This window comes from Euprymna scolopes, chromosome 20 (genome assembly GCF_053919585.1).
Source record: "Euprymna scolopes isolate OS-2025 chromosome 20, ASM5391958v1, whole genome shotgun sequence".
NCBI lineage: Eukaryota > Metazoa > Mollusca > Cephalopoda > Sepiida > Sepiolidae > Euprymna > Euprymna scolopes.
The window spans coordinates 11239063-11267029 of record NC_136501.1 but is presented as its reverse complement, the minus strand read 5'-3'; the positions used below and the strand labels follow the sequence as shown (position 1 = coordinate 11267029).

At 42.4% G+C, this 27967-nt stretch overlaps 1 protein-coding gene across 1 annotated transcript in view; it reads right to left on the bottom strand.

Annotated features, from left to right (window-relative positions):
• The window catches only part of LOC145241317 (uncharacterized), a 148138-nt gene extending 120861 nt beyond the window's left edge, over positions 1-27277 (bottom strand). The window contains exon 1 of the mRNA XM_080104128.1: positions 26844-27277. Within this exon, the coding sequence (XP_079960254.1) occupies positions 26844-26846 (3 nt within the window). The 5' untranslated portion in view covers positions 26847-27277. The remainder of the gene's footprint in view (positions 1-26843) is intronic.
• Between the last annotated feature and the right edge of the window lie 690 nt (positions 27278-27967).

Here is a 27967-nt window from a genome sequence, read left to right as displayed (position 1 = left end):
TTAGAACTGCACGCCTGTGGAACTCTGTTCCGTCTGCCCGCTTCCCACTGTTAACGTTAACAAATTCCTAATGAACCGCCCCTTAAGTAAACACTTCATAAAATCTCCACATTAACGTAATGTACTTGCAATAACACTTATACCCGAGTGGCTTCCGGGCCTTGATAAGTGGTGATCACTGTGTAAAAAGAAAAAAAAAAGAAAAAAGGACTTTCTCATCAAGTTTGAGAAATGTGCTATGTCAATACCATCGGCAACAGGAAAGCGGTAGAGCCCTTCAACTTATTGACCACCTTTCACTTTCTGAAGACAGTTATCCAGTGGCTCTAAAATTGTTGAAGGAACAATACTTGGATGGGGAAGAAATATGCGGCGAAATAATCCAAGGTATATTAGATTTTCGCTTGGAGAATCCTAAAGATTTGGTAGGGTTGAAGGACTTTTTTTTTTTTTTTACAAAGGCATCACCACATTATCAAGGCCCAGAGGCCACTCAAGGATAAGGGTTAAAGAGTGTACAGTAGAAGTTGGTCAATATAGTAATCATTAGTAATGAAAATTTGGTAAGTTTAATAACTTATATGGAACGGCTCATCAAGAACTTATTTACCTTAGACTTGAACACAACCATATTGTAGTCAGCCGGAAAGCAGGAAAACGGAAGACAATTCCACAGGCGTGCAGTTCTAAGAAAGAAGCTTTGTTCATGGAATCTATGTTTAGGTTTAGGCACAGATAAAGAGTGGGGGAAATTATGATAAAAACGCAGACAGATGTATGGGAACTTAGAGCATCATACAGCTGTGATTTATATGATGACATGTCGGCAGGGGCAATAATAATTTCTCAGGTATTGTTTGCAAAATTACCACCCAACATAAAAAATGAACTGATCAGGATTGCTGGAAAGACATACCCAACCTTCTCAGTAATCTTGTTGAAGACACCAGAAATTATTAAATGGTTTTTGATTGTTAAGAAACCTGAACAGCACCCTGTGGCTAAGCTGAGGCCTCCACAAAGACTTAGGAAAGAAAAGGGAGATGAATCCTATTCCTCCCTGAAGTCAAAACCACAAAAATGTGAGTTTTGTAAGAAGCATAAACATTCTTTGGAAAGTTGTCCCTACTACACCTTCCATGAAGCCCAGATTACAAGGTGCAAGATGCCTAAAAAAGACACATAGGGGAGCAATGTGCCCTTTGAGAGCAGCTAGAAATAGTAGGTGTAGCAGCTGCACTGTTAAGAGCCACGTGACAGCAATATGTCCAGACAAGAGAGGCAAGGTGCGTGTGGACACCTGTTTACATATGAATGATTACAGCTACGGTTTCATGTCGCTAGTAATCAGCATAGTGGTAGGAAAGGAAAATAGTCAGTTGGAAATAAATTGTCTCCTGGACACGGGAAGCCAACGGACCTACTTGGATACCTCTGTGCTGGAAAAACTGAATTGCCTTTCTACAGCTAAAGAAAGTAGGTTGGAAGTGAAAACCTTTTTGGGCTCAGAAGCAAGACCTTTTAAGGAGGCCTCTGTGGAATTATGACTTATCCCTGAGAAAGTTCACACTCTTCAAATTCTTTCCTGTGAATTGAATCTTTCACATGATTTACTGGAGCTTCCGCAGATAGTTAAAAACCTGAAACGACATCGATTGGCAACTAAGCATAATCCCAGGGATAGTAATATTAAAATTGAGGGGCTATTGGGAATTGACGCCATTCAATTCATAGAACCGTTTCAAATCGTCTCCCGCATGTATGGAGCCACTTTTTCCACTCCGAAAGGACTTGTATCCTTTGGTAACTCCCGTTGCTTCATGTATGAGAATCAACTAAAACCAAGGCACAAAGTAGAGAGAGGGGCAAAAATTAATTATACCTCTTTGTTGGAAAAAACACCTCCACTCTAAGACTACAAAATTAATTTTGTGCTGAATCCAGAGGAGAAATACCTAGACCTGTTAAAAGCTTAGTTTGAAGAAGGAAACGTCCAGAGAGGACTGGAAAGTATGTTTAGCAAGGAGTCATTAGGGTTACCTGTCACAGAGGAATTCTCCATCATGGATGAAGAGATGGTACAGAAGTTTAGGGACACTATATCTTACAGAGATGGCCGATACCATGTACAACTGCCATGGTATGAAGACAAAGTGAAGTCTGTGCCTTCTAACCACAATGCCACTCTTAGAATACTAGAATAGTTAAAGATCTGGAGAAGAAAGGTCTCTATGATCAATACTTGAACATCTTTAAACAACAGGAAGACGAAGGCATTATAGAGGAAATAACGGTGACTCCAGAAGACTTTCAAAATTACATATGGATTCCACACAGACTGGTACTCAAACTGGCTGATCAGACGACCACGAAGGTGAGACCTGTATTCAATTGTTCCTACAAGGGGGCAAATTCTATATCTCTGAATGAAGCAGCCTATTCAGGAGTCAACCTAATGGGAGACATGTTGGAACTGTTGATTCGCTTTAGGGCCAACAAATATGTGTTATTGGCCGACATAAGGAAAGCATTCCTTATGATTCGTCTAGACCTGGAAAAGGACCGCAATCATTTCTGTTTCTTTTTAAAGAAAGGTGACAACTTACATTGTTAGATACTCTACCATCTTATTCGGTTTCAATGCAAGTCCCTTTATATTAAATGTTTTGAAATATCATGCAGAAAAATTTCCATCAGATGAATGTTACCAGGTACTCAGATCGAACTTTTATGTGGACAATTTGGTGAAAACAGGAAATGATGTAAATACTCTATCTACGTTATACACAACGGTGAAGGAGCGACTGCAAGAGGGTAACTTTGAGATACAATCCTGTAACTCCAACAGTGCAGTGTTACGAAAAAAGATGGCGGCAGATGGAACTCTGTCAAGATTTCATTCTGGTGTGGAGAAAGTTTTAGGGTATTTGTACAGCCCCCAACATGATACTATGAAGGTCTGTACACATCAATGCGATGTAACAGCATCAACAAAAAGGAAAATGATGTCTGAAGCTTCCAAAATGTTTGATCCCTGGTCTCTTTATCTTCCAGTAACAGTAAGGAGCAGAATGCTGATAGGAGAACTTTGGAGGCAAAAGTTGGATTGGGATGATGAAGTTCCAGAGGGGGGAAAACATGGAAAGCTCTGGCAAAGGACTTAACGGAATTGGGCTTTATATCATTTCCAAGGAGAGTCCTAGACGAAAATAAGCCACTAAAATTGTTCTTATTTTGTGATGCCTCCAAAATTGCATACAGCTTTCCAGCACATGCCGTACAAGATGGACAGTCTCCACTGGTGTTTGCTAAAACCAAAGTAGCACCCTTACAAGGTAAATCTCTCCCCACTTTGGAGCTTTTGTCAGTCTTCCTGGCATTGAAATGTTTTCCCTTTATAAAGGAAGCCTTAAAGAACTCCCTGATAGAAAAAGTATATGTTCTAACGGACGCTCAAGTGGTATTGGCTTGGATACTAGCCAAGTCGATAACAACAAAAAACATCTTTGCACGCAACAGGCTGCAAGATATAATGCAAATGTCGGCAACAATCAGAGATGAAGTTGGAGTTGAGTTTCCAATACGTGCCAACTGAGGAGAACCCAGCCGACTACATCACAAGAGGAATAGCCTTTAAAAAATTTAAGGAAAACCTTTCCTATTGGTATGAAGGCCCTGCGTAGATAAAGCAGGAGGAGATTCTGTGGAACAGTGTCGAGTTAGGTTGCCTCTCTGAAGAACAAAAGGAGTGCGTTCATCCTGCAATGAATTTGTTTATGAGACATAAAAACGAAAGTCTCCCTATAGTCTCTGTAGAAAGATTTTCCAACTTCAACAGATTAGTTAATGTAATGAATTTGGTTTTCAAGTTTATCAACAAAATGTTGAAGAGAGGTGAGGAAATTATCTTCTGGCAAAAATTTGATAAAATTAATGCAAAGGGAATCTTTTGCCTCAGAGTTAGATTTTTTGTTGGATCCTGAAGGTAAGAATCCACCAAAACTAGTGAAAAACTTAAACCTATACCTGGATCCCTCCAATATCATTCGTTCAAGGGGAAGGATAGGTGGGTCAGAATGGCATATGTATGAGGTGCAGAATCCAATTCTTTTGGGTAAAAAACACTCATCAGAGAAACCAACATTTGGGTTTGGCAACAACCTTAAATGAAATAAGGTTACAGGGGTATTGGATACCACAAGCCAGACAGACTAAAAAAATTGTGAGTACTTGTGCCAAGTGCAAAAGATACAATGCCACTGCCTTCTGGACACCGAATGCAACAGACCTTCCTAGCTCTAGAGTAAATTTAATAAGACCATATCTCCATACCGGTGTGGATTACACCAGTTACATCTGGGTTAAGGGAGAAGTGAAGGACTATAAAATGTATATTCTTGTCTTTACCTGCATGCCTATCAGAGCTGTTCACATGGAACAAGTCCCAGATATGAGTGTATTTTCATTCTTACAGGCCTTTGTTCGTTTCACAAATGCGAATGGAATCCCCCTCTCACCTCTCGGACAACACAAGGACTTTCATTTCTGCAGCCAAAATAATTGATAAGGGGTTGATCACTGATGAATGCAGGGGGAGAAGTTTGGTTCTTACAACCTTAAACATTGTACCATTCCACTTTATTCAGCTTGGTATGGAGGTACTTGGGAAAGGACGATCAAGACAGTTAAATCCTGTCTATACAAAACTATAGGAAGCGGAAAGGTCGACTATTTTGGTCTATTAATCATGTTATCTGATATGCCATTAATAGTCGTCCTGATTTATAGAAGCTCTAATGAGATGGATTGCCTAACTCCGAACTCTCTCATGAATCCAAATGTGGGTCAAGGTTTAATAATAAGGTTGAACAATGAAGAACTGGGACTAATGGAGCCACTTAGCCAGATCAATTTAAAGAGGACTCTTCATCTTTGCGAAAAAAATTTAGAAAGATGTGGCACAAAGATTACCTGTTGAGCCTTAGAGAAAGAACTCTGGAGTTATCTGACCCTTCCTTTAATAATGCCATCAAAATGGTTGATATAGTGTTAATTAAGAACCCTCTTAAAACTAGACCATTTTGGTCTATAGGCGAAGTCCTGGAGTTGATTGAAGGAAAGGATGAGTTGGTTCGTTCAGCAAGAGTAAGAAAAGGAAATGGAGCTATATTGACCCATTCCAGCAATCATTTATTTCCTCTGGAGATTAATTCTCTTTCAAAAAATGTGGATGAGGAAATTCTTCGTGAACCAGAGGATGTGCCAGACCAAAATATATCTTCCCGACCTGATAAGAGTATTAGAATCTGGATTTGCCCTGCATGTAATAAACCGGAAGATTTCAGACCAATGGTGGCTTGTGATCAGTGTAATGACTGGTTCCACTTTGGTTGTGTGGACCTAGTAGATGCACCCCAGGAAGAAGAATGGTATTGTCCAACTTGCAGTCCAAGGTGTCGGGGTAGCCCCAGTTTGTTAGGGGTTTAAAAAGAACCAGAAATTTTTGATGCATGTCTCAGGCAAGACTTTAAAAACTGCGACTAAAAAAAAATGATGAATTTCCTTCTCTTTTCCCCATCTCACCTCCTGTAAAAGACTTTCGTTTTTTTTTGTTTTTCTTTTTTGATATGGGAATGTGTGGTAATTTTTACTTACCGCAACTCGATGTGGAGGGGTGAAGCAATGGAATTCTGTGTGGCAGTCGTTCAAGCAAAAGGTTTGAAAGTGCTTGGTCGACTGCTTTTACAATAGTGTTTGTTTTTTGTCCACTCACGTGGATCGGACTTAACATTTGCATAGAATCGACTAGGTATTTTTTGTTTAAACAAAATAATACATTTCCACTAAGATGTAAATAAAAATAATTAGTTCATTATATTCCGCGATCATTGTTTGATAAATACTGAAAATTTCATTAAAATTGGTTAATTCCTTGATTTTTTAATTATTAAGGTAGGAGGGGGGGGGGGTCAAAATGTATAAACATTTTGACCATCGCCATTCATTTTGCCCATACCTAATATATAACAAATAAATGTTATCAAAGGCAAGATTGTGAGAATTTTATATTGGTTGACTTGCCGAGGGTAGGTCGGTGGGGAAGAAAGGAGTGCTGGTAGCTGTGACCAACAAGGCCGGTGGTCCGTTAAGCAGAGTTGGAGCAGATAAAAGGAATGGCCGCTCTACAGTTGTGGTAGTAGTTGTTGTCTTTTAGACAAAATACACTTCGACCATCGTTAGTCATTTGTTACTTTTACAAGGAAAGACTGCTTGTAAGTGTGTAATAAATTGCGAACAGACGGGCTTACCTGACAAACGCTCGAGGTGTGCACTCTGCAAAGCGGGCACGTCCAAAGAAAAATGGCAAGATGGCGGCGGCCGGTTAATATTGCCAAGTAATCACGCAAAATCTCGTGTTCTCTCGCACACACGAGAGTTCAGCTTAGCATAAAAACGGGTCATTGTGAGCAAGAAGCGAGAAGGAAAAATGTAGTCAAGACAAAGACGACGCTTCTGACGACTGAGAAGAAAAAAGAAGAAAAAGAGCAAGAAGTAGAAGAGGAAGAAGAGAACGATACATGAGAAGACGAGGTGTGTGCGGTTTTGAGTAAATCGAAACAGACAGAAAAAAAAAAACTCTGATTACAAGCTATCTCGGCTTTGGTATGGAGAAATTTGACATCAGATTAATTCCGGAATTTGATGGCTCCCCGACTGGTCCCTCGGTGGTCGAATGGCTGGAAAAGGCTGAGCGCGTTTGCCGGTTGTGCAAGATTAAAGACCCAGCTATGGTTATCCCATTGAGACTCACTAAAGGGGCTTATGCCGTGTACCAGCAGCTAGGGGAGGCTCCGACCATGAAGCAGATTACACAAGCGCTATACGGGGCATTTGGTACAGACCCTTTTGTCGCCTGGAGGCAGTTTTCCGAACGCCGACTTGGGCCGGGGGAGACAGTGGATAACTACATGGCCGACTTGAAAAAGCTTGCCACTCCCTTCGGCGGTGCAAGTGATCGCATATTGGCATGCGCCTTTTTGTCGGGACTTCCGGATGAGGCAAGTCGACTGCTGCGAGCATCGTCAAGACTCACTGAGATTGGATTGGAGGAGTTATTGGCGAGAGCACGAAACATCTTGAAAGACGATCGAGAACTAGTCTCCGCAGCTGTTGACACTCTGGACTCGCCAACGAAGGGTCTACGATGCTATACCTGTGGTGGCCCCAACCATTTTTCCAGAGACTGCAAAAGCGGTACAAGGCGCACCCCTAATTATGGAGCACGACAAGTAATACGGTGTCATCAATGCAATAAGCCAGGCCACATAGCGCGGAATTGTCCGGGAAACGGGCAAGGGGAGGACGCCGCAGCGCTAGCACCCTCCCCAACGCGGCATTGAACAAAGCGCTGCCTGCAGTAACAGTTCAAGTTGATGGATGTGAACGTTCAGCGCTGGTTGACACCGGCTGTACCCAAACCCTTCTTCGAAAGGAATATTGCGCCACATGGAAGAAACGAAGGATCCCTGTACTTACTGTCGGCCAAGGCTCATTGGTGTGTTGTGGGGTCAGCGTTGTTCATATCAGCAATCAGCATTGGCAATGGCTCTCCGGTTGCTGTGACGGTGTTAGTGGTCGATGGGGATCGCCACCTTGTCGTGGTGGAGAACCTTGTGTGTTCCGATGAACCTGAGAGCGATGCCGTCCGGAGCCTAGGCTCCTGGTAGGGCCACCCATGGCGGTAAGGTTGAAGGGGAGGTTCCAGACAAAGAGTGATCCAAAAGACCTCAACGGCTGATGCGGCGGATGATGACAATAATGACACAACGGCACTGAAGGCGGATGAAGGCTGCAACAGAAGAGAGTCTCCAGTCGTCGTGGTTCTCCATGCCATTGGTATCAGGCCCTCCTCTGCCAAGGGGCCGTGTGGTGGCTGCAGGCGCATCAGTCTCCCCATGTTAAAAGACATCACGCGCAGGCGTTCTCCCGAAAGGGAACACATCCTACTCTACATCATGGATGGAAAAGTCTTGTGACAGTCTTAGTCATTAAGCTCCCGGACTGAGGCAGAGAGAGCTCTCCCTTAATTCCCGGATAGAAAAAGTCCTGTGGCGACCAGGAAGTGGTGACGGGAGCAGGACAGTGTAGTCTGGCAGCTCCTAGCTGCAACCTGGCACATAGGCGGTGGGTGCCAGATTCAGTCGCTAACCTCACGGACCGAGGCAGAAAGAGTTTTTCGGCAGCTGCATCCATGACTGAGCAGCCCTGTTTAGGATCCACTCTGCTCACCCCAGTAGGGGAGGGGGGTTAGAAAAGGTACCCCTAAAAATAGCCTGCCTCAAAAAAACCCGTCTGGACTACCGCATCCAGAGGGATCACCACCACGCGGTCGGAAAAAGAAAGAAAATTTATGCCTATATTTTGGAACCTGGAATGTGAGGACCCTCATGGACAACAAAACAAGTGATCGACCCGAAAGAAGAACTGCCATTATCTCAAGAGAGCTAAGGAGGTTCCAGATTGACATAGCTGCGCTCTCTGAAACCCGACTGGCTGACGACGGGCAGCTGAGGGAGGAGAAAGGCGGGTACACCTTCTTTTGGAAAGGAAGGCCTGCAGAAGAGCCGCGTATCCATGGCGTGGGCTTTGCTATAAAGAACAGCCTCATCCGCCACCTCAATGAGCCCCCTGTTGGCATCAACGAACGGCTAATGACCATGCGCCTGATGCTTGCGGGCAACCAAATGGCCACTGTGATTAGTGCGTATGCTCCAACACTTGATGCACATGATGAAATAAAGGAGACCTTTTATGCTGACCTTGACACCATTTTATCCGGGGCCCCCAAGGGGGACAAGATTATCCTACTTGGGGATTTCAATGCTAGAGTGGGACGAGACCATCAGCACTGGAGAGGAACGCTTGGAAGAGAAGGAGTTGGGAACATTAACTCAAATGGTACACTCCTACTGACAAAGTGCTCAGAACATAACCTGATCATCACGAACACACTTTTCCGACAAAAAAACGCATTCAAAACATCATGGATGCACCCTCGAAGTAAAATCAGGCACCTCATTGACTATGTCATTGTCCGTGCCAAAGACCGCTGTGATGTGCTGAACACCAGGGCAATGACCAGTACAGACAATTGTTGGACCGACCACCGTCTTATTCGCTCCATCATGTCTATCCATTTAATGCGGAAGCAAAGGATGCAAAAAAGACAGAGCCGACCAAAGCTCAACATCGAGCAGCTGGGCGATATCACCTACCAACAACACCTCCAGGCGGCTCTTAGTGCGGACCTGCCCAAGCAGTATCCGCATGACGCTGAAGAGCACTGGGACAAGCTGTCTTCTGCCATCATGGACTCCAGTATAAGCATCCTAGGGCAGAAAAAGCGGAAACATCAGGATTGGTACGATGAAAACGATACCGAAATCCAACAGCTTATAGACACCAAGAGGCAAACTTTTATCACCTGGCAGAATAACATCAATTGCAAGGTTAAAAGAGCTGCCCATGCCAAGGCTAAAGCGGCTGTCCAATCGACAGTCAGGAAGCTGAAGAACATCTGGTGGATAAAGAAGGCTCAGGAGATCCAGCAGTTTGCTGACTCTGGGGACACCAGAAGATTCTTTGAAGCCACAAAAGTGGTATACGGCCCCAGCTACCGTTCTCTGACCCCCCTTCGGTCTAAGGATGGGCTCACGCTGCTGAAAGGAAAGGGAGAAATAACAAATAGATGGAAAGAGCATTACAAGGATCTTCTGAACAGGGACACCACTCCAGAGATGGAGGCCCTTGAAAAACTCCCCCAACAGCCCATAATTGAGAGCATGGGAGAACCACCCAGTCTGGAAGAGGTGCGGGATGCAATTAGGAAGATGAAAAACAATAAGGCGGCTGGTTCTGACGGCATCCCAGCAGAAATCCTGAAGAAAGGCGGGCCTGATCTTCTCAGACACATCCATGCCCTGCTGCTCAAAATATGGGAACAAGAGAAAATCCCTGCACAACTTAGAGATGCCCTAGTTGTCTCCATCTTTAAGAAGGGAGACAAGGCAAACTGTGGGAACTACCGGGGCATTTCTCTCCTCTCTACCACAGGGAAAGCCCTAGCTCGGGTTTTGGCCAACAGGCTTACACCCCTTGCAGAAACCATCCTTCCCGAGTCCCAAAGTGGCTTTCGACCAAATAGAGGCACGATGGACATGATCTTCACTGCTCGTCAACTCCAAGAAAAGTGCAGGGAGCAAAATTTACCATTATACATGGCTTTTATAGACCTTACTAAAGCCTTTGACTCTGTGAACCGTCAAGCCCTTTGGCTGGTTCTTGCAAGGTTTGGATGCCCAGAGAGGTACATTCGGGTACTGAGACTGCTGCATGACAATATGTCAGCTACAGTCCTCAGTAGTAGTGGAGATGAAACAGAGCCCTTCAGGGTTGACACGGGAGTGAAACAGGGATGTGTCATTGCCCCAACCCTGTTCATCTTCATTACTGCTATCCTCCATCTTACGGACAAACATCTTCCCCATGGAGTTCGGATTATGTACAGAACCGACGGCCGACTTTTTAACATCAACAGATTTAGGGCCAAAGGTCGAACGAACACCATATCCATTATGGAGCTACAGTATGCAGACGATAACGCCCTTGTAGCCCTCTCAGAAGAGGACCTACAGTGTACACTGGTTGCCTTCACGAGGGCGTACAAACAGCTAGGACTAACAATTAATATAAAAAAACCCCAAATCCTCCATCAATCACCACCAAACAGTACTCCAGTCTCACCCCCAAACATCTCCATTGACAACGCAAGACTGGAAAATGTGGACCACTTCCCATACCTAGGCAGCATCCTATCATCAAAAGCCAACATAGATGATGAAATACAACACCGTCTCAGCTGTGCCAGTGGGGCTTTCTCAAGGCTAAGGAAGAGAGTATTTGAGAACCGTGACCTTCTGGCAAAGACCAAAATCATGGTATATAAAGCTGTCTTGCTGCCCACTCTTCTCTATGGATCGGAGACCTGGACCACATACAGGAGGCACGTAAAAACCCTGGAGACGTACCACCAAAGATGCCTCCGAAAAATCCTCAGAATTAGTTGGAAGGACCGACGCACCAACACCAGCGTCCTGAGTGAGGCTGACATTCCCACTATCACCGCTACTGTTGCTCAATGCCAGCTCAGATGGACTGGTCATGTTGTCCGAATGCCGGATCTCCGCCTCCCAAAACAGATTTTCTACTCTCAGCTTGTTGAGGGAAAGCGTGCCCAGGGTGGCCAAAAGATGAGGTATAAGGACAACATCAAAGCAAATCTAAAGCGGTTTCACATGGACCTTAAGACATGGGAGGACGTGGCTGGGAGCAGGTTGGCATGGAGGAGCGCTGTCCACAAAGGTGCTGCGCTTTATAGTAGTGACCTAAATAAAGCTGCTGAGGATAGGCGCAAGCACAGAAAGGACAGATTATTAACCAGACACACCCAACCCTACCCCACCACCACTACCTTTATCTGCCCAAATTGCACAAGACAAATTGGGTCTAGGATTGGGCTCTATGCTCACCTGAGGACCCACAGAAGCCACAACGGAGGACAGTCTTACTCGGACACGAGTGACCGTCGATGATGAGTGGTCGATGGGGAGCTGCTCGGATATGACCTTCTCCTTGGAATGGACGCTATCACACAGCTAGGCGGAATTACTGTGAACGGCGCCGGTGATGTGAGCTTCTCTCGACCAAACAAACAAATGTGTGCAGCAATCACTCTCGATGAGCCCGACTTCCATGCAGAATACGATAAGGGCACAAACACTTGGACAGCGTCCTGGAAATGGGCAGGCGACCAGCCACCAGTGTCATTGCGGAATCGACTTACAGAGTATCCCCCTCCTGCGTGGCTTAGGGGGCAGTACGAGGCAGAACTTCAAGTGTGGCTGGATAATGGCTGGTTAGTTCCATACCCAGAGGATGAGCTCGGGCCCCCACGGGGGCTAATTCCCCTGATGGCTGTCAGACAAGAGAACAAGCAGAAAGTTCGACCTGTTCTTGATTACCGGGAACTTAATGAATACGTTGACCCACACACTGCGGGGGCTGATGTCTGTGCTCATAAACTACGGGAGTGGCGGCGGCAGGGTGCGGAAGCAGCCATACTGGACTTGTGAAGAGCGTACTTCCAAATACGTGTTGAGAAATCGCTGTGGCCGTTCCAGACGGTGGTGATCAAAGGAACTCGCTATTGCTTGACCAGGCTAGGATTCGGCCTGAATGTAGCCCCTAACATCATGACAGCAATCATGCAGGCGATCCGGCGTCAAGATGAAGCGGTGCAACATGCGACATCGTCGTATATAGACGACATTTTTGTCAATGAGAGCCTCCTGTCTGCCCAGGCGGTCAAAGAACACTTTGAGCACTTCGGATTGTCGTGCAAGGAGCCGGAGCGGCTACAGGATGGGGCGAAAGTGCTCGGACTGCAGGTGAGCGGAAGTGCAGATGGCCTTCAATGGGGAAGGAGTGGTGAAATCCCGGAAATCCCATCTACCATCACACGTCGGAGCACGTTTTCCATTTGCGGAAAATTGGTGGGTCACTTCCCTGTGTGTGAGTGGCTCCGAGTGGCTGTAGCGGCCATAAAGCGACGGGCAACTTCTATGTCAACTGGATGGGGCGATGAGGTGCATGATCCTGCCCTGCGAAGCATGCTGGTGGAAGTTGTGGCCAGAGTGACCATTGATGACCCTGTACGGGGGAGCTGGTGCGTCGATGGGAGTGAATTTACAGTTTGGGTAGACGCCAGCTCACTTGCCCTTGGCGTTGCTCTGGCGGTCGACGGAAGGATAATAGAAGATGCCTGCTGGCTTCGGCTGGAGAATGACGCCAAGCATATAAACCTAGCTGAACTTGAGGCTACACTGAAAGGAGTCAATCTAGCGCTTCAGTGGCAGGCTAGAATCCTTCACATCATCACGGATTCCACGTGTGTGCATCGGTGGATGACCAATGCCTTGAACGGAAAAGCACGTCTGACAATGAAGGCGTCGGCCGAAATGTTGATCCGGAGGCGGCTTGCTACCCTAACTGAAACCACTAAGGAATACGACTTGGTCATAGATGTGACACTGGTGCAGTCCTGTTTGAATCAGGCGGATCGTCTGACAAGAGTGCCACGCCGTTGGCTAGACCTGCCAAAAGAAGTGAACGAGTCAGCACCTGTAAATTGCGCTGCAGTGGGACATAGACTCAGCCCGGAGCATATTAATGATGTCCATTGCCAAAGCGGGCACCCCGGTGTAAACCGAACGCTTTACTTCGCCAGATTGGTTGACCCCTCTGTGTCTCGGAGGGCTGTGAAATCTGTTGTGGGAAGCTGCAACACCTGCCGATCGATCGACCCAGCACCTGTCCGGTGGAAGAATACTCAGTGTGAAGCGTAATTGGGATAGGATTGCGATGGACATAACGCACTACAACGGGAGGCATTTTTTGACGCTTATCGACTGTGGACCATCTAGGTTTTCATTGTGGCGGCCCCTTCGCCGGCAGGACGCGGCTGCCATTATCCATGAGTTGGAAGGTGTGTTCCTCGAGCGTGGCCCTCCTTCTGAGATACTCACCGACAATGGCCCTGCTTTTGTAAGTGAGCCGTTTAAACAGTTTGCAGATGGCTGGGGTGTCCATCTGCGTTTTCGGTGTGCCCATGTTCCCAGTGGAAACGAGATTATTGAGCGCAATCACAGAACTGTTAAGACAATCGCAGCGCGGAAGGGGTGTACGGTACCTGAAGCAGTCTATTGGTACAATGTCACCCCTAAGGACGATGTTTCACCCTCCACCGCGCCAGCCAACGCGCTACATACATACCGTGTCAGGGTGAGATGTTTGGAGAGCAGCTCACTACCCGAACCGGAGCCACCACAAAAGAACATAAAAGAAGGAGATGTCGTTTGGGTTAAAAAACCCCGAGGCCAGTGCACGACTCGCTACGGAACCGGTCATGTCACTGAAGTGATCAGCCCGCAGGCGGTGCGAGTTGATGGAGTACCTCGTCATATTAAAGACTTAAGATCAGTATTCCAAACGCAGCTGCCGCTTGACGAAGATAGTGAAATTGAATCCGTGACCAGCGACCCATCATTCTGGTTTATGACGGCTTCAACGCACAGCGACACTGAGAGTGGTAGCCTTCAAAGTACTGACCCTCCTGCTGATGATGAAGACCCGGACAGTGATACTGCGATGCTCAGCTTTAGGTTCGCCGACCTTCGTGTCACGGAAGACAGCGCAGACGATGATGAAGCCCCGAATCCCCCTCTCCGAAGAAGCACACGAAGAAAAAGGCCACCGCCTCCCTGCTCTTTCTGTGATAATGAGATCAGGGGGGAGTGTGTAATAAATTGCGAACAGACGGGCTTACCTGACAAACGCTCGAGGTGTGCACTCTGCAAAGCGGGCACGTCCAAAGAAAAATGGCAAGATGGCGGCAGCCGGTTAATATTGCCAAGTAATTACGCAAAATCTCGTGTTCTCTCGCACACACGAGAGTTCAGCTTAGCATAAAAACGGGTCACTGTGAGCAAGAAGCGAGAAGGAAAAACGTAGTCAAGACAAAGACGACGCTTCTGACTGAGAAGAAAAAAGAAGAAAAAGAGCAAGAAGTAGAAGAGGAAGAAGAGAACGATACATGAGAAGACGAGGTGTGTGCGGTTTTGAGTAAATCGAAACAGACAGAAAATAAAACTGATTACAGTAAGCAACGTCGACACTTCGTTGCAAGACTTCAAAGTCCCCCCCCCCACTCGTCGGCAAGCTAATTCCGACACATTGCAACAAAATTAATGAGTAAGGACTTTATTTCTATTTAAATGACTGTCATTTTTTGTGTGCATAAAATCCGCGTCAGTAACGCACATGGTTTTATAAAACAGTAATGGCCATCATAACATCAAACACGGAAAGACTATATTTTTTTAGGTGCTCCTTGGAAGGTAGGGCCCTCCAACTTATAAATCATCTCTCTCCCTCTGAAGATAGTTACGCTATGCCCCTTAAGCTATTAAAGGACCAATATTTGGACGAAGAGATAAGAGGTGAAATAATTAAGGAAATATTAGACTTCCAGTTAGATAATCCCAAAAACCTGGAAGAATTAAAAAATTTTATGATAAAGACCCAGGCGGATATGTGGGAGCTAAGAGCCTCGTATAGTTGTGACTTATAGGATGATAAGTCAGTTGGAGCAATAATAATAGCACAAGTGTTATTCGCAAAATTCCCGCCCAAAGTAAAGGGAGAACTCTTACGAATCTCTGGGACTACCTACCCGACGTTGTCCACACTATTGAAGGAAACACCAAGAATAGTGAAACAAATGCTAGTTGCCAGACAGCCGACTAAGGTACTGATGTCCAAACCTAGGCTGCAACCTAAGGTTAAGCCAGAGGAGACGATCGAAACCTCGTCTCTTAAAACTTAATACCGAATTGAGATCCGAAGTAAAATGCAACTTTTGCAAAAGCAATAAACATTTGTCTGAGGACTGGCAACTATACAACCCATAAAGCCAGAATAACCCAATGCTGCATCTTTGTTTTCGATGCCTAAATTTGGGGAATATGTGTCCATTAAGGACATCAAGAAAAATTTGTTGCCATAGTTGCAACTCTAAAGGACACATAACTGCTATGTGCTCAACTGTTATGAGTAGTATGCAGGTTGATACCTGCCTACATGCAAAAGACGATAATGCTTTCCTTTCTCCCATAATTGAAATAATAGTGCAAAGAGGGGATAAAAAAAGTGAAGGTAAACTGCCTGTTAGACACTGGCAGTCAAAGAACTTATTTGGACTCTTTAATTTTAAAGAAGCTAAATTGCCTCTCCTTCGCAAAGGATAAAATAATGGAAGTAAAGACCTTTCTAGGAACGAGTCCTAAAACCTTTAAGAAAATCTCCTTGGGATTGAACTTGATGCCGGCAAAACACATACTCTTCAGATTCTTGCGACCAAGTTGAACTTGTCTTACAGCCTTGAAGGACTTACTCAGATTCTTGGAAATTTAAAGAATCGCAGACTGGCTGCAAAGTTTAATGCTAAGGAGGATTTGGTTTCTATAGATGGGTTACTAGGACTCGACGCAATCCAGTACCTGGAACCTTTAAAGATAGTCCCTTGCATGTATGGAGCAGCATTCGAGACCCAAAAGGGACTTAATCCCCTTTGGAAACAGGTGTTCTTTTCTATATAAGCACCAGATTAAAAACCAAAAAAAGAACACAGATTAATTATGGAGAGGTGTTGGCTAAAACTCCACCACTTACATCTTCCAGAATCAACTACGTGGTTCACCCAGAGGAATCCTACCCAGACCTTCTAAAAAATTGTTTTGAAGAGAGTAGTGTCCAGCGAGGGTTGGAAAACATGTTCAACCTTGAATCTATTGGATTACCCACTGACGAGAAGTTCTCCACCTTGAATAAAGAGAAGGTTAAACAATTTAGAGATTCCATCACATACAAAGATGGTCTCTATCATGTATAACTTCAGTGGTATGAAGATAAATTAAAATCGGTGCCTTCTAATTACAATGCTGCTATTCGGCTGCTAGAAAAGGTTAATAAGGATCTGGAGAAGAAAAACTTGTATAATCAGTATCTGCAAGTTTTTCAACAACAAGAAGACGAGGGTATTATTGAAGAAATAATTGTGCCTCCCGAACAATTTAAATACTATATATGGATTCCCCATAGGCCAGTGTTAAAACTAACAAACCAGACTACTACCAAGGTAAGACCGGTGTTTAATTGTTCTTATAAGCATAAGGGCTCAGTATCATTGAACGAAGCAGCATATCCTGGAGTGAACCAGATGAGCGACATGTTAAAATTGATGATGTGATTCCGAACAAACAGATATGTCTTGTTGGCTGACATCAGAAAAGCATTTCTGATGATTCGTCTGGCATCGGAAAAGGATCGTAATCGGTTTTGCTTTTTTCTGAAGAAAGGTGAAAATTTACATTGCTACAGGTAGCTCAATGTCTGTGACGGTTAACTCTGATTTTAACTGCAAATAAGTAGCAATACACATGAAAAAATTTAAATAGCTTAAAATATTTCAATATTTGTATACATAGAAAGAGCTTGATGAACTAAGAAAGAATCTTTTTAAATTTTTAAAATCTGATTAAAATTAAGGAAGTTATGACTATTTTTGTGCCTCACACGTTTGGATATTTTCCCCTCTTTAAGACCACTACTTTTTCAGTAAAAATGTCATATCTTTGTTAAAACACAAGAATAAGTAATGAAATTTACCATATAAGTATTTTTGTACAAGGAATCAGAATATGCGACTGAAAATTTCCCAAAGTTCATGGTTTCCAAATAATCTGCAGTAAATGTGCATAAATATGCTGCAATTCCTTAAAAATGCCATGTATCCATAAACAGAAAAGAAGTTGGAGAACTCAAAGTTGAATTGTAATGTGCTTTAGATACAAAAAACTTAAATCTAAACATAGGACCATTTAAAAATGAATATATTGCAATATTTCTTTGGTATTATTGTAGATTAACACCTGCTGTTTAACCTCACCCAACCCCTTCTGACCACCCCTCCAAAATGTGATTCTACCTTTTTAGGCAATTATGTATGAAATGCCATGGAAAACTTTAATGAAAGATAAACAAATTATTTTAGAATTTAATGTAAAATAATTCCCCATTACAGGTCATTCTAGCGTTTTAGGGCAGTTAACTGTTTTTTTTTTTTTATGGAAGATAAATCCTGTATGCTTTTTGTTTTATTTTTTTAAGACGATTATGTGTGGTTTTAAGAGGATTTCTATGCAATGAGAATATGGGGAGGGTTGCCATTCGGACTTTGAATTAAGTTTAGGGCTAATGAAAATTATGTGTGAACATACTGAAGACTTGACAGAAACAAAAACAACAAAAACAATATTAGAGGGAGGAGCGGTTAGTTTCACAAAAAATTAATGTAAAATAATTCACCATTTCCAGGCCATTCTAGCATTTTAGGACAGTTAACCAATTTATTTTTTATATGCATTTTTCTTTAAGGAAGGATCTATTTTTTGTTTGTTTGTTTTAGACGCGTGTATGTGGCTTACAGAGGTATTTTGTGGGGGGTGGCTTGCCACTCGAACTTAGTGCTATTGTTAGGGTTAAAGAGTGTTTTAGTTATATATATGTGTGTATTCAACAGGTAAATAAGTCAGCAAATGTTATATTTAGTTTTAATTTAATAAGAAACTGCGTTACGAAATTTTGAAGAAAATTCCATAAATTTGTTGATTTCTATTTTCGAGGTTGAAGGTGTTTATTCCATAGGCCGTTTATACTATGCTGGATCAGGTGTTAAAAATAACTTTCGCTTAATAAGTAGAAAAAAAAAATAATGGGATTTGTATTACTATACACACAGATTACAAAAAATTATCAAAAAGCAAATACATAAATGTTATCAAAGGCAAGATAAGTTACTTTTCTACCTAACGGGATATGTTTTTAGTGTTTTTATTTAATGTAACATGTTTATTCAGCTCGAAAAACATACAGTGCTTACCGATCTATTGGAAAATTTAAAATGGCGGCCGACTATCTCTATCACACGATAAGTTTGGGAAAATGAGTTAAAAAAAAAAAAAAAAAACTAGACAAAATACTGTTAAAAACCCGCTGAATATATATCTGCCTATGTCATGGTAACATATATTGAGCGAGTTTCTAACAGTATTTTGTCTGGGTTTTTTTATTTATAACTCATTTTCCCAAACATACCGCCTCAAAGAGAGAGTCGACCGCCATTTTACATTTTAAATACATACACTGTTTTTCGAGCTGAATAAACATGTTACATTAAATATAAACACTAAAAACATATCCAGTTAGGTAGAAAAGTAAGTTATCTTGCCTTTCATAACATTTGTTATATATTTGTTTTTTGACAACTTTTTAAAATCTATGTGAATAGTAATACAAACGAGATTTTCATACATCTTTTGATTTTTGAAAAAACATTTGTGGTTGTTCACAGTAAAACATTGTTTTAATTTGCTGTTCAAAACTAATGCAATGAATAAAAGTGTATGCAAGCTATATATCTACAAAAGTTTATTTTGTTTTTAACGATGTTTTTAAATTTGACCAGAAATGTGAGAAATTTCAATGCCGAATTGGTTGGGATTGTTGTTATTATACATTCTGAAAACCGAATAGTTCTAAATTAATGGTATTCTGATAACAAAATAGCTCTAATTAAACATATCAGAACATTTATATTCATATTTTCATGTTTTTCTTAATTCGTTCGTGAATAAAAATTAAAGAACGCGTGTTGTTTATACTGTGCTATGACTAATACTACAGCTGCTGCTGCTAATACTAACTAAATTTAACCAAACTCGAGAAATAGAAACATTTTTTTTCGGGTAGGTCCTTTTAAATTATTATCAATTACCGCAGTCATACTCAACATAGAATAATACTTTTAATTGATAAAGATAGTAAAAAGAATGATTTACTTACTAGTGGGTGTCCAATGAAATTTCTTTCAAAATGTTCGATACTCGTCATATTAAAGTCTTATTTTTAACATGACAAAAAAAGAAATGGTCAAAAATATTTCGGACACTTGACAGTATTAAGATTAACACCTCTTCTGATTGGTTCCCAAATTTCATGACGAAATTCTTTATACAATCATGGTACGGGCCTTTAGAAAACAGGGAGGGTCAACACAAAACCTTACCGAAAACACCATTTTATGACGTTCACATTTTTATCACTTTATTTGCTTAAAACTCTTAAAATATATAATGTACATTCATATTTATTAATTCATTTGAAAGTATATTCATTTCCAAACAAAACAGTAGTAATTTGAAGTCTTGAAGTACTTTGGTTTGAAAAATATGGCTATTTTAGTAGAACTACCCTGAAATCTGTGATTATCCAAAGCGTTTTTTTCGTCCGTGTGTATTACTACATAAAGATAAACTTTCAGTACACTTCAACAGATGACAACCCGGCTGATTACATCACCAGAGGTTTGACTATTAAGAAATTTAAGGAAAAGTTTTCTTTAGTATGAGAGACCGAAATGGATAAGGCAAGAAGAATCCTCCTGGTGCCATCGTGAGTTGGGTTGCCTTTCTAAAGTTCAAATGGAGCGGATTGGCGCTTCAGTAAATTATGCCGCAGAGAATGAAGTGGCTCCTTCAGAAGTCAAATTGGAAAAATTCTCCAGTTTAAGTAAGTTGATCAGTGTAACCTCACTGATATTGAAGTTCATCAACAAGTTAAAAAAGAGGGAGATGGATCCTGAGTTACAAGCAAATGCCTACCTGATCAAGACAATGCAAAAACAATCCTTTTCAAGGGAATTGGATTTGAATCTCTTTTTGGACCACAAGGGCATTATACGATCGATGGGAAGAATAGGAAAATCGGAATATCACTCATATGTGGTCCAAAATCCTATTTTATTGGGAAAAGAGCATTATCTAACAAGATTGATTATTCAAGAATATCACCAAAGAAGCCAACACTTAGACTTGGCCACAACATTGAATGAAATACGATTGGCAGGTTATTGGATACCACAAGTCAGACAGGTTGTTAAAAATGTGGTTCGTACTTGTGTGAAATGTAAACGCTATAATGCCGTTTCCTTTTCAATACCAAATTCGACCAACTTACCAGCCCCTCGGGTGAATTTTGTAAGGCCTATCTACATACCGGTGTGGATTTTACCAGCCATATCTATGTTAAAGGACAAGAAAAAGACTATAAAATGTACATTCTTCTATTTACATGCATGTGTATTAGGGCTGTACATTTGGAACTGGTTCCGGATATGACTGAAATCATTTATTCGGGCATTCATTAAGTTCACGAACATGAATGGAATCCCTACATACCTTTATTCGGATAATGCTCGCATATTTAATGCTGCTGCCAGAATCATTAACCGGGGCATTATAGCAGACGAATTCATATGACTTAAAACATTGCACAATTCCACTGTTTTCACCTTGGTATGGTGGTAGTTGGGAGAGGTCTATCAAGACCATAAAATCTTGCTTATATAAAGCAATAGGAAGCGGTAAAGTAGACTATTGTGGTCTACTAACAATTTTTTCTGATGTGCAAAGGGCAGTAAATAGCCGCCCCCTGACATATAGGAGCTCTGAGGATGCTGATCTGAATGTCTTAACCCATAACTCTCTCATGAATGCAAATGCTGGTCAGGGAATAATAATGCGGTTGGAAAACCAGGATCTGGAAATGATCGATCCTCTTAGTCGAAGTGACTTGATTCAAACCCTGCGTTTCTGGGAAGAAAGTCTGACTAAATTTAGGAAAGTTTGGAATGAGGACTATATGTTGAGTCTCAGAGAAAGGGCAATGAGCTTGGCTGATTGTTCTTTTGAAGATAAAGTAAAACAAGGCGATATAGTGCTCATAAAAGCCCTCTGAAGACGAGGCCTTTCTGGTCCCTAGGTGAAGTTCTGCAGCTAATCCACGGAAGTGATGAATTGGTGCGCATGGTAAAGGCGAGGAAAGGGAATGGAGCTATAGACACATACTCTATCATGGAACCATTGAGTTCACAGGATATAAGCCATGACCCTCAACGGAGAGAGAGTACTATAATTTGGATCTGTCCTAGCTGTAATAGACCTGAGGATACCAGACCAATGATAGCCTGCGATAGATGCAGTGACTGGTTTCACTTCAGCTGTGTGGGTCTAAGAACCACCAGAAGATTTGTAACATAATGGCCACGTCAGCCATTGCACCCCCTCTGCCCCTTACACCATGTCAGAGGGCATTTCATTTGCTCCCTGAAGTTGATTACAACTAGATCCGCTCATGCTGGACAGAATACATTCCGTTTACTGCTATGTCAGAAAAAACTTCTTTTTTTTTCCAAAGTCGGTAAGCGCAACCTGCCTTGAAGACATAGCTTCACGGAAAACATCGGATTTCCACACATGAAGTACTCAAAGTTGCTCCATGTTGATTCTACTCGAAATCAATAGAAATCACGATAAAAAAAAATAAAATTTGAATCATTTCTCGAGAATAATGAAATTAATAACTACCCAATGTAATTCAACACCTCTCCAAAATTCTAATATGCTTGCCACAGAAATTAAATTCCATTCACGCCCCACTTTTTTTTTTCATTTCTTCATATAGTTTATTTAACCCTATATTTATCCTTTTTTTTTCTACCTTACTTATGTGGTCAAAACGTCACTCATGTCGAATAGAACATTTATTCTACTTTTCGAAAATTAAAATTAATACCGACTGAACCTTTGACTCTTCCGAAACTTTTTTTTTTTATTATTATTTATTACACTGTTTAAATCTTATTTCTTTCTCTTGTTCCCAATTCCTAGACTGGCCGGATACTGGAAGTTCAACAGCACCTTGTTGGAGCTGGAGGACTACCGGTTGAAGGTTACAGAGATAATCCAACGGGCATTAGTGGGGGCGGTTACCGGGAGTAAGTGGTGGGTTAGTCTCAAGGCTAAGATTAGATGTTTCTCGGTCAAGTACAGCCAACGCCTCGCACTAGATAAGGCTAAGGCCAAGAAGCGTACAGAGAATAGGCTGACCCAGGCATTGGAGGGTGGGGACCCCCTAGAGATAGCACTAGCTAGACAAGACCTCAGCCGCTTGGCTAGCAAACGGTACGAGGGCCAGATAGTTAGGGCTAGGCTAATGAAAGTCTCGAACGAGGCTGTTAATGTAGACGCTGTTGTGCGTAAGGCTGCTCTAAGGCGCGGCTCGGATGGGTACATTCGAAAGGTAAACAACCTGGAAGGGCATGCCCTCGTGTCGACGCGAGAGATTTGCGAGGGGTTTCGAAAGCATCTATCGGAGCGCTTCACCCAACTACCTAGGCTCAGGGTCGAAGAGTTTGGCAGCTATTTGGCCGACTCGCCCCGCCTCATGGCGGCTCGAGCGGCTAGCTGTGATGGTCTTGTCGTGGAACATGAGATCATTACTGCGTTGAAGCAGGTCGGCTGCAACAAGTCCCCGGGGCTTGATGGTCTACCCTACGAATTCTACTTGAGGCTGTCGCCCATGTTGGTCCCTATTCTGAAGGATATGTTCAACCATTGGTTTGTTCAGGGCTCCATCCCTGGGCAGGTGACCAAGGGAGTGATCACATTGCTGAGGAAAGGTCAACGGTATGGTGGGGAGGAAGATTTAGACAATTTCAGGCCCTTGACTCTGCTAAACACACAGTTAAAGATTTTGGCCAAGGTTCTTGCGAATCGGTTGCAGGTTGTCATCACTGACTTGATCGAACCAGACCAGAGCTATGCTGTGAAAGGGAGATCGATTCAGGACAATCTTCATCTGATACACACGATCATAGAGGGGACAGAAGACGACGCAGAGGCCGCGCTGATCAGTTTGGATCAGTCCCAGGCTTTCGATAGGGTGGACCATAGGTTCCTGGGATCTGTGCTGGAGACCGCCGGATTTAATCCGGACTTCCGCAAGTGGATCTCTGTACTGTATGACAGGCCGACGGTAGCGGTGCAGATCAACGGTAAGTTGTCGGAGTCTTTTGCCGTCTCCCAGTCGGTGCGACAGGGTTGTCCGCTGTCGCCTCTCTTGTACGTCCTGACGTTGGAACCCCTCCTTCGTAAGTTAAGGGACGAGGCGACTACACCAGTCCTGCGCGGGATAGCTCTCCCTGGAGGCACACAAGCCAGGGTTTCCGCGTTCGCCGATGACGTCACCGTGTTCGTGTCTTGCCCCACGGACATTCAAGTGGTCACCGAGGCGCTCGCTCGATATGAAGAAGTTACGGGGGCCGTCTTCAATCGCAGTAAGTCGGTGGGTCTGCGGTTGGGTGCCTGGACCGGAGTAAATTCGCTTCCGGGCATCTTCAGTTGGACCGACGGCCCGGTCCGGATCCTTGGTATGTGGTTTGGACCGGGTCTCCAGCTGAAGAAAAACTGATCGGAAGTAGAGGCCAAGGTCGAATCCTCTGTTAAGACTTGGGTTCGAAGGAAATTGTCCTTGAAGGGTCGGGCGGAGGCGTGTGCTACATATGTCTTTCCGCTCATCCTTTACCGTCTGTCTGTACTTCCCCTCCCTGAAAACGACGAATCAGCTTACAGGAGCACCTCGACACACTCTTGTGGAACGAGGATAAGCATTATGTTTGCAGAGAGGTCTGTGTTCGAAATCCGAGCGAGGGAGGGTTGGGACTGGCCGATCTCCTGTGTCACAAGCACGCAGAGAGGTTGGCCTTCCTGAGCCGTTCATTGTACATAGACGTTCCATGGGTCACTGCGGTTGAAAGCTCATTTTCCAATCTCACACCTGACCCCTCGGTCGAAGCACGGCGGAGACCGAGGGGGAACAAACATTCTACGCCGAATGCCGGTCCGCACTTAGAGCGTTGCCAGGGACCAGTGTCCTCGAACAGTCTAGGAACAGGCTTTATCGGGAGCTAGTGGGGCGTAGCAAAAAGGAACCGCTAGTGAAACAGACGGGGATGTCGTTGGGGGAGGTCCGCTCCCAGTGGAGTTGGGCGCCGGGACGGGACTTTCTTACAAATTCGGAATTTTCCCTTACCTGGCGACTTGTCCGGAACGCACTGCCCCTCCTTGAGGAACTCAACCTTTACAATGAAGAAACCCGGGTCTACTGCCTGTGCTGCGACGAAGACATGAGAGAAACTGTCGGTAATGCCTTTTTCCGCTGTAGCAGGCTCAAGACCCTCCTAGGGTACGTCAACGAGGTAACGGCTCGCATCGATGCCAAGCGCTGGCTTGAACTCGACGAATCATACTTTGTGGAGAACATTGATCCGCCGCTGCCTAGGGAGAAAAGAATGTTTTTTCTAGCGATACTAGCAGTAGCGAAGATGGTCATATGGATCACACGCCTCAAGCGAGTCCGCGAAGGGATATCTGTTCCGGATCGGGATCTGATAGTCTACTTTAAGCAGATGCTTAAAGTAAAGATCAGATGCGATTGGAAGAGGTTGCCTCAAGTGGCCTTTGACAAGAGGTGGGTGCATGACGCTAGCTTGTGCATCCGACGAGGCGCCAAGTTTGAATTCGTGTTACCACCATAGGCATGGCACACGCGGTACTGGGTCCTACGGAGCCCATCCCGCTAGGTTAGACAAATAAAAAGTAAAGAGACTCTTGACTGGTGGTACAAATGAGATCCTGTCCCTCAATTTTTTTTTTTTTTTTTGGCACTAGAGAACCTTCCGAGGCTACCCTACCACTACTCCCCCCCATCTTTTTGTTTTATCATCCCCTGATAAACCTCTACTCGAAGGTCGACACCTAATATATTCCCCCCTTTTGTTTTTAACAATCTATTTATTTTACCCCCAACACCCGATATGAAGTCTTCCCAATCCCCATTAGGGATCTCCCCGCTTGTTTTCGGTGCCCCGGAAAACAGTAGGCGATCTAACTACTTAGAGTAGCTTAGGGAGGGACCTTACTAACAATGCACTAGGCAATTTTATTTTTTGTACATTTTTCCTATATTTCCCACTCCCCAACACAAACTATTTTTCTTCCAAATTCAAGAACTTTTTATTTTTTCCAATGAATTGAACTTTTTTCACACACACACACACACACACACATTTTAATATATATAAAAAAAAATAAAAATAAAAAAAATGTGCACACACACACACACACACACACACAGAAATTGTATATATATATCCTTTTTGTAAAAACCCTGGGGTTTTCATTAGTTAGCTTTAGATTCCACAGAATGAATGGAATGAGGTATTGTGGTAAATGTTGCCAGTCAAGAGTAAAGTCGCCACAGACACCATTCTTACTTTAGTTACAAAGACCCTGCAACAACACTCCCCTCCCCAGATCTTATAGGGCCTTGTGCCTAAATTTGTTTTGTCTCTTGGAGAATTTACTTTTTTTAATTGTTTTAATTTTATATTGGATTTTTTTTTAATTGTAATTTTTTCTTTAAACAAAATAAATTAAATATAAAAGAAATGGCCGCTCTGTGGTGGTAGTTGTTGTCTTTTAGACAAAATACACTTCGACCATCGTTACTCATTTGTTACTTTTACAAGGAAAGACTGCTTGTAAGCAACGTCGACATTTCGTTGCAAGACTTCAAACGTCTTTTATCCCCCCTCCCCCCTACTAATTCCGACGGTAAGCTAATTCCGACAAGTTATTTTTCTACTTAACTGGATACTTTTTAGTGTTTTTATTCAATGTAACATGTTTATTCAGCTCGTAAAACATAGTATTTACCGATTTATTGGAAAATTTAAAATGGCGCCCGATTCCCTCTTTAACACGATAAGTTTGGGAAACAGAGTTAAAAATAAGAAACTATGAAAAATACTGTTAGAAACTCGCTCAATATGTTACCGTGACATAGGCTGGTATACATTCGGTGGGGTTCTAACAATATTTTGTATAGTTTATTATTTTTAACTCCGTTTCCCAAACTTACCGTGTTCAAGAGTCAGGCGCCATTTGAAATTCCCCAATACATCGGTAAACACTGTTTTTCGAGCTGAATAAACATGTTACATTAAATAAAAACAATAATAAAGTATCCAGTTAAGTAGAAAAATAACTTATTTTTCCTTTGATAACATTTATTTATTGTATATATATATATTTTTTTTTTGGACAACTTTTTGGAATCTAAGTGTACAGTAAAACAAAATTAAACTACAACTTTCTCATCAGTTATAGAAAGTAAAAAATAACATGTGGTAAAAAAAATGAACTCACCATTTTAGCAGAATTCTTTAAAGACGAGTCCGAGTAAGTCAAAGGATTATATATATATATATATATATATATATATATATATATATATATATATATATATATATATATAAGAAAAAAAAAAAGAAAAAAAACAAACCCCGAAACAGTTGCGTCGTGGTCGAGACTGGAGTCAAAATATATTAAATGAAAATACTGATATCATAAAACTTGGACGATGCAGACGAGCCTCGTTCTGAAATTCGGAAAACAACCGGTGTAGGTACCAAAAAGTATTTGAATGAAGTAAACAATATTTTTAAATTTCTTAATTTTACTTATAAAGAAAAATATTTTAGAAAATAATTTAATTTTAAATAAAAATTGATTGTAAAGAATTAAAAAAAAAAAGGTAAATATCCAGATCCGCTACTACAAAACACCGACCACTCTAATTTTTTTTTTTTTTTTTTTTTTTTAATAGGTAATTGAGTTAAACTTGGGGCAAATTTACCGCGCGAACCCACGAACTACTTTCCACCATTTTGCAGCTTCCGTTTACGGAGCATGAACGACGGCTTGCTTAATGCTTCAGGGAAGCATTAAGCAAGCCGTCGTTCATGCTAGGTGAAACATTATTGCTTCACCTAGCAAACTGCCTTCTCACATGGCGTACCAATCAAAAAATAACGGACTGACATTTTTTTAATGACTTACAGTTAAAGAAAAGTACAACAAATTGGGGAACTTTTTTTTTGTTGTCTCACACAGTTTTTAATGTGGTTTACAAAACGTTTAACTAAACTGCAAAAGCACCTATTAAGCCACATAAGTTCTATAATTGAATCCCCCTACCGCAAAAAAAGAATGAAAAACAAAGATGTTTGGTGCTTATGTTTTTGTAAACCACATTAAAAACTACGTGAGACAACAACAAAAAAAAGTCCCCCAATTTGCAGTACTTTTCGGGTTTGTATTACTGTACACATAGATTCGAAGAAGTTGTCAAAACAAATATATAACAAATAAATGTTATCAAAGGCAAGATAAGTTATTTTTCTACCAAACTGGATATATTTTTCGTGTTTTTATTCAATGTAACATGTTTATTTAGCTCGAAAAACATACAGTGTTTACCGATGTATTGG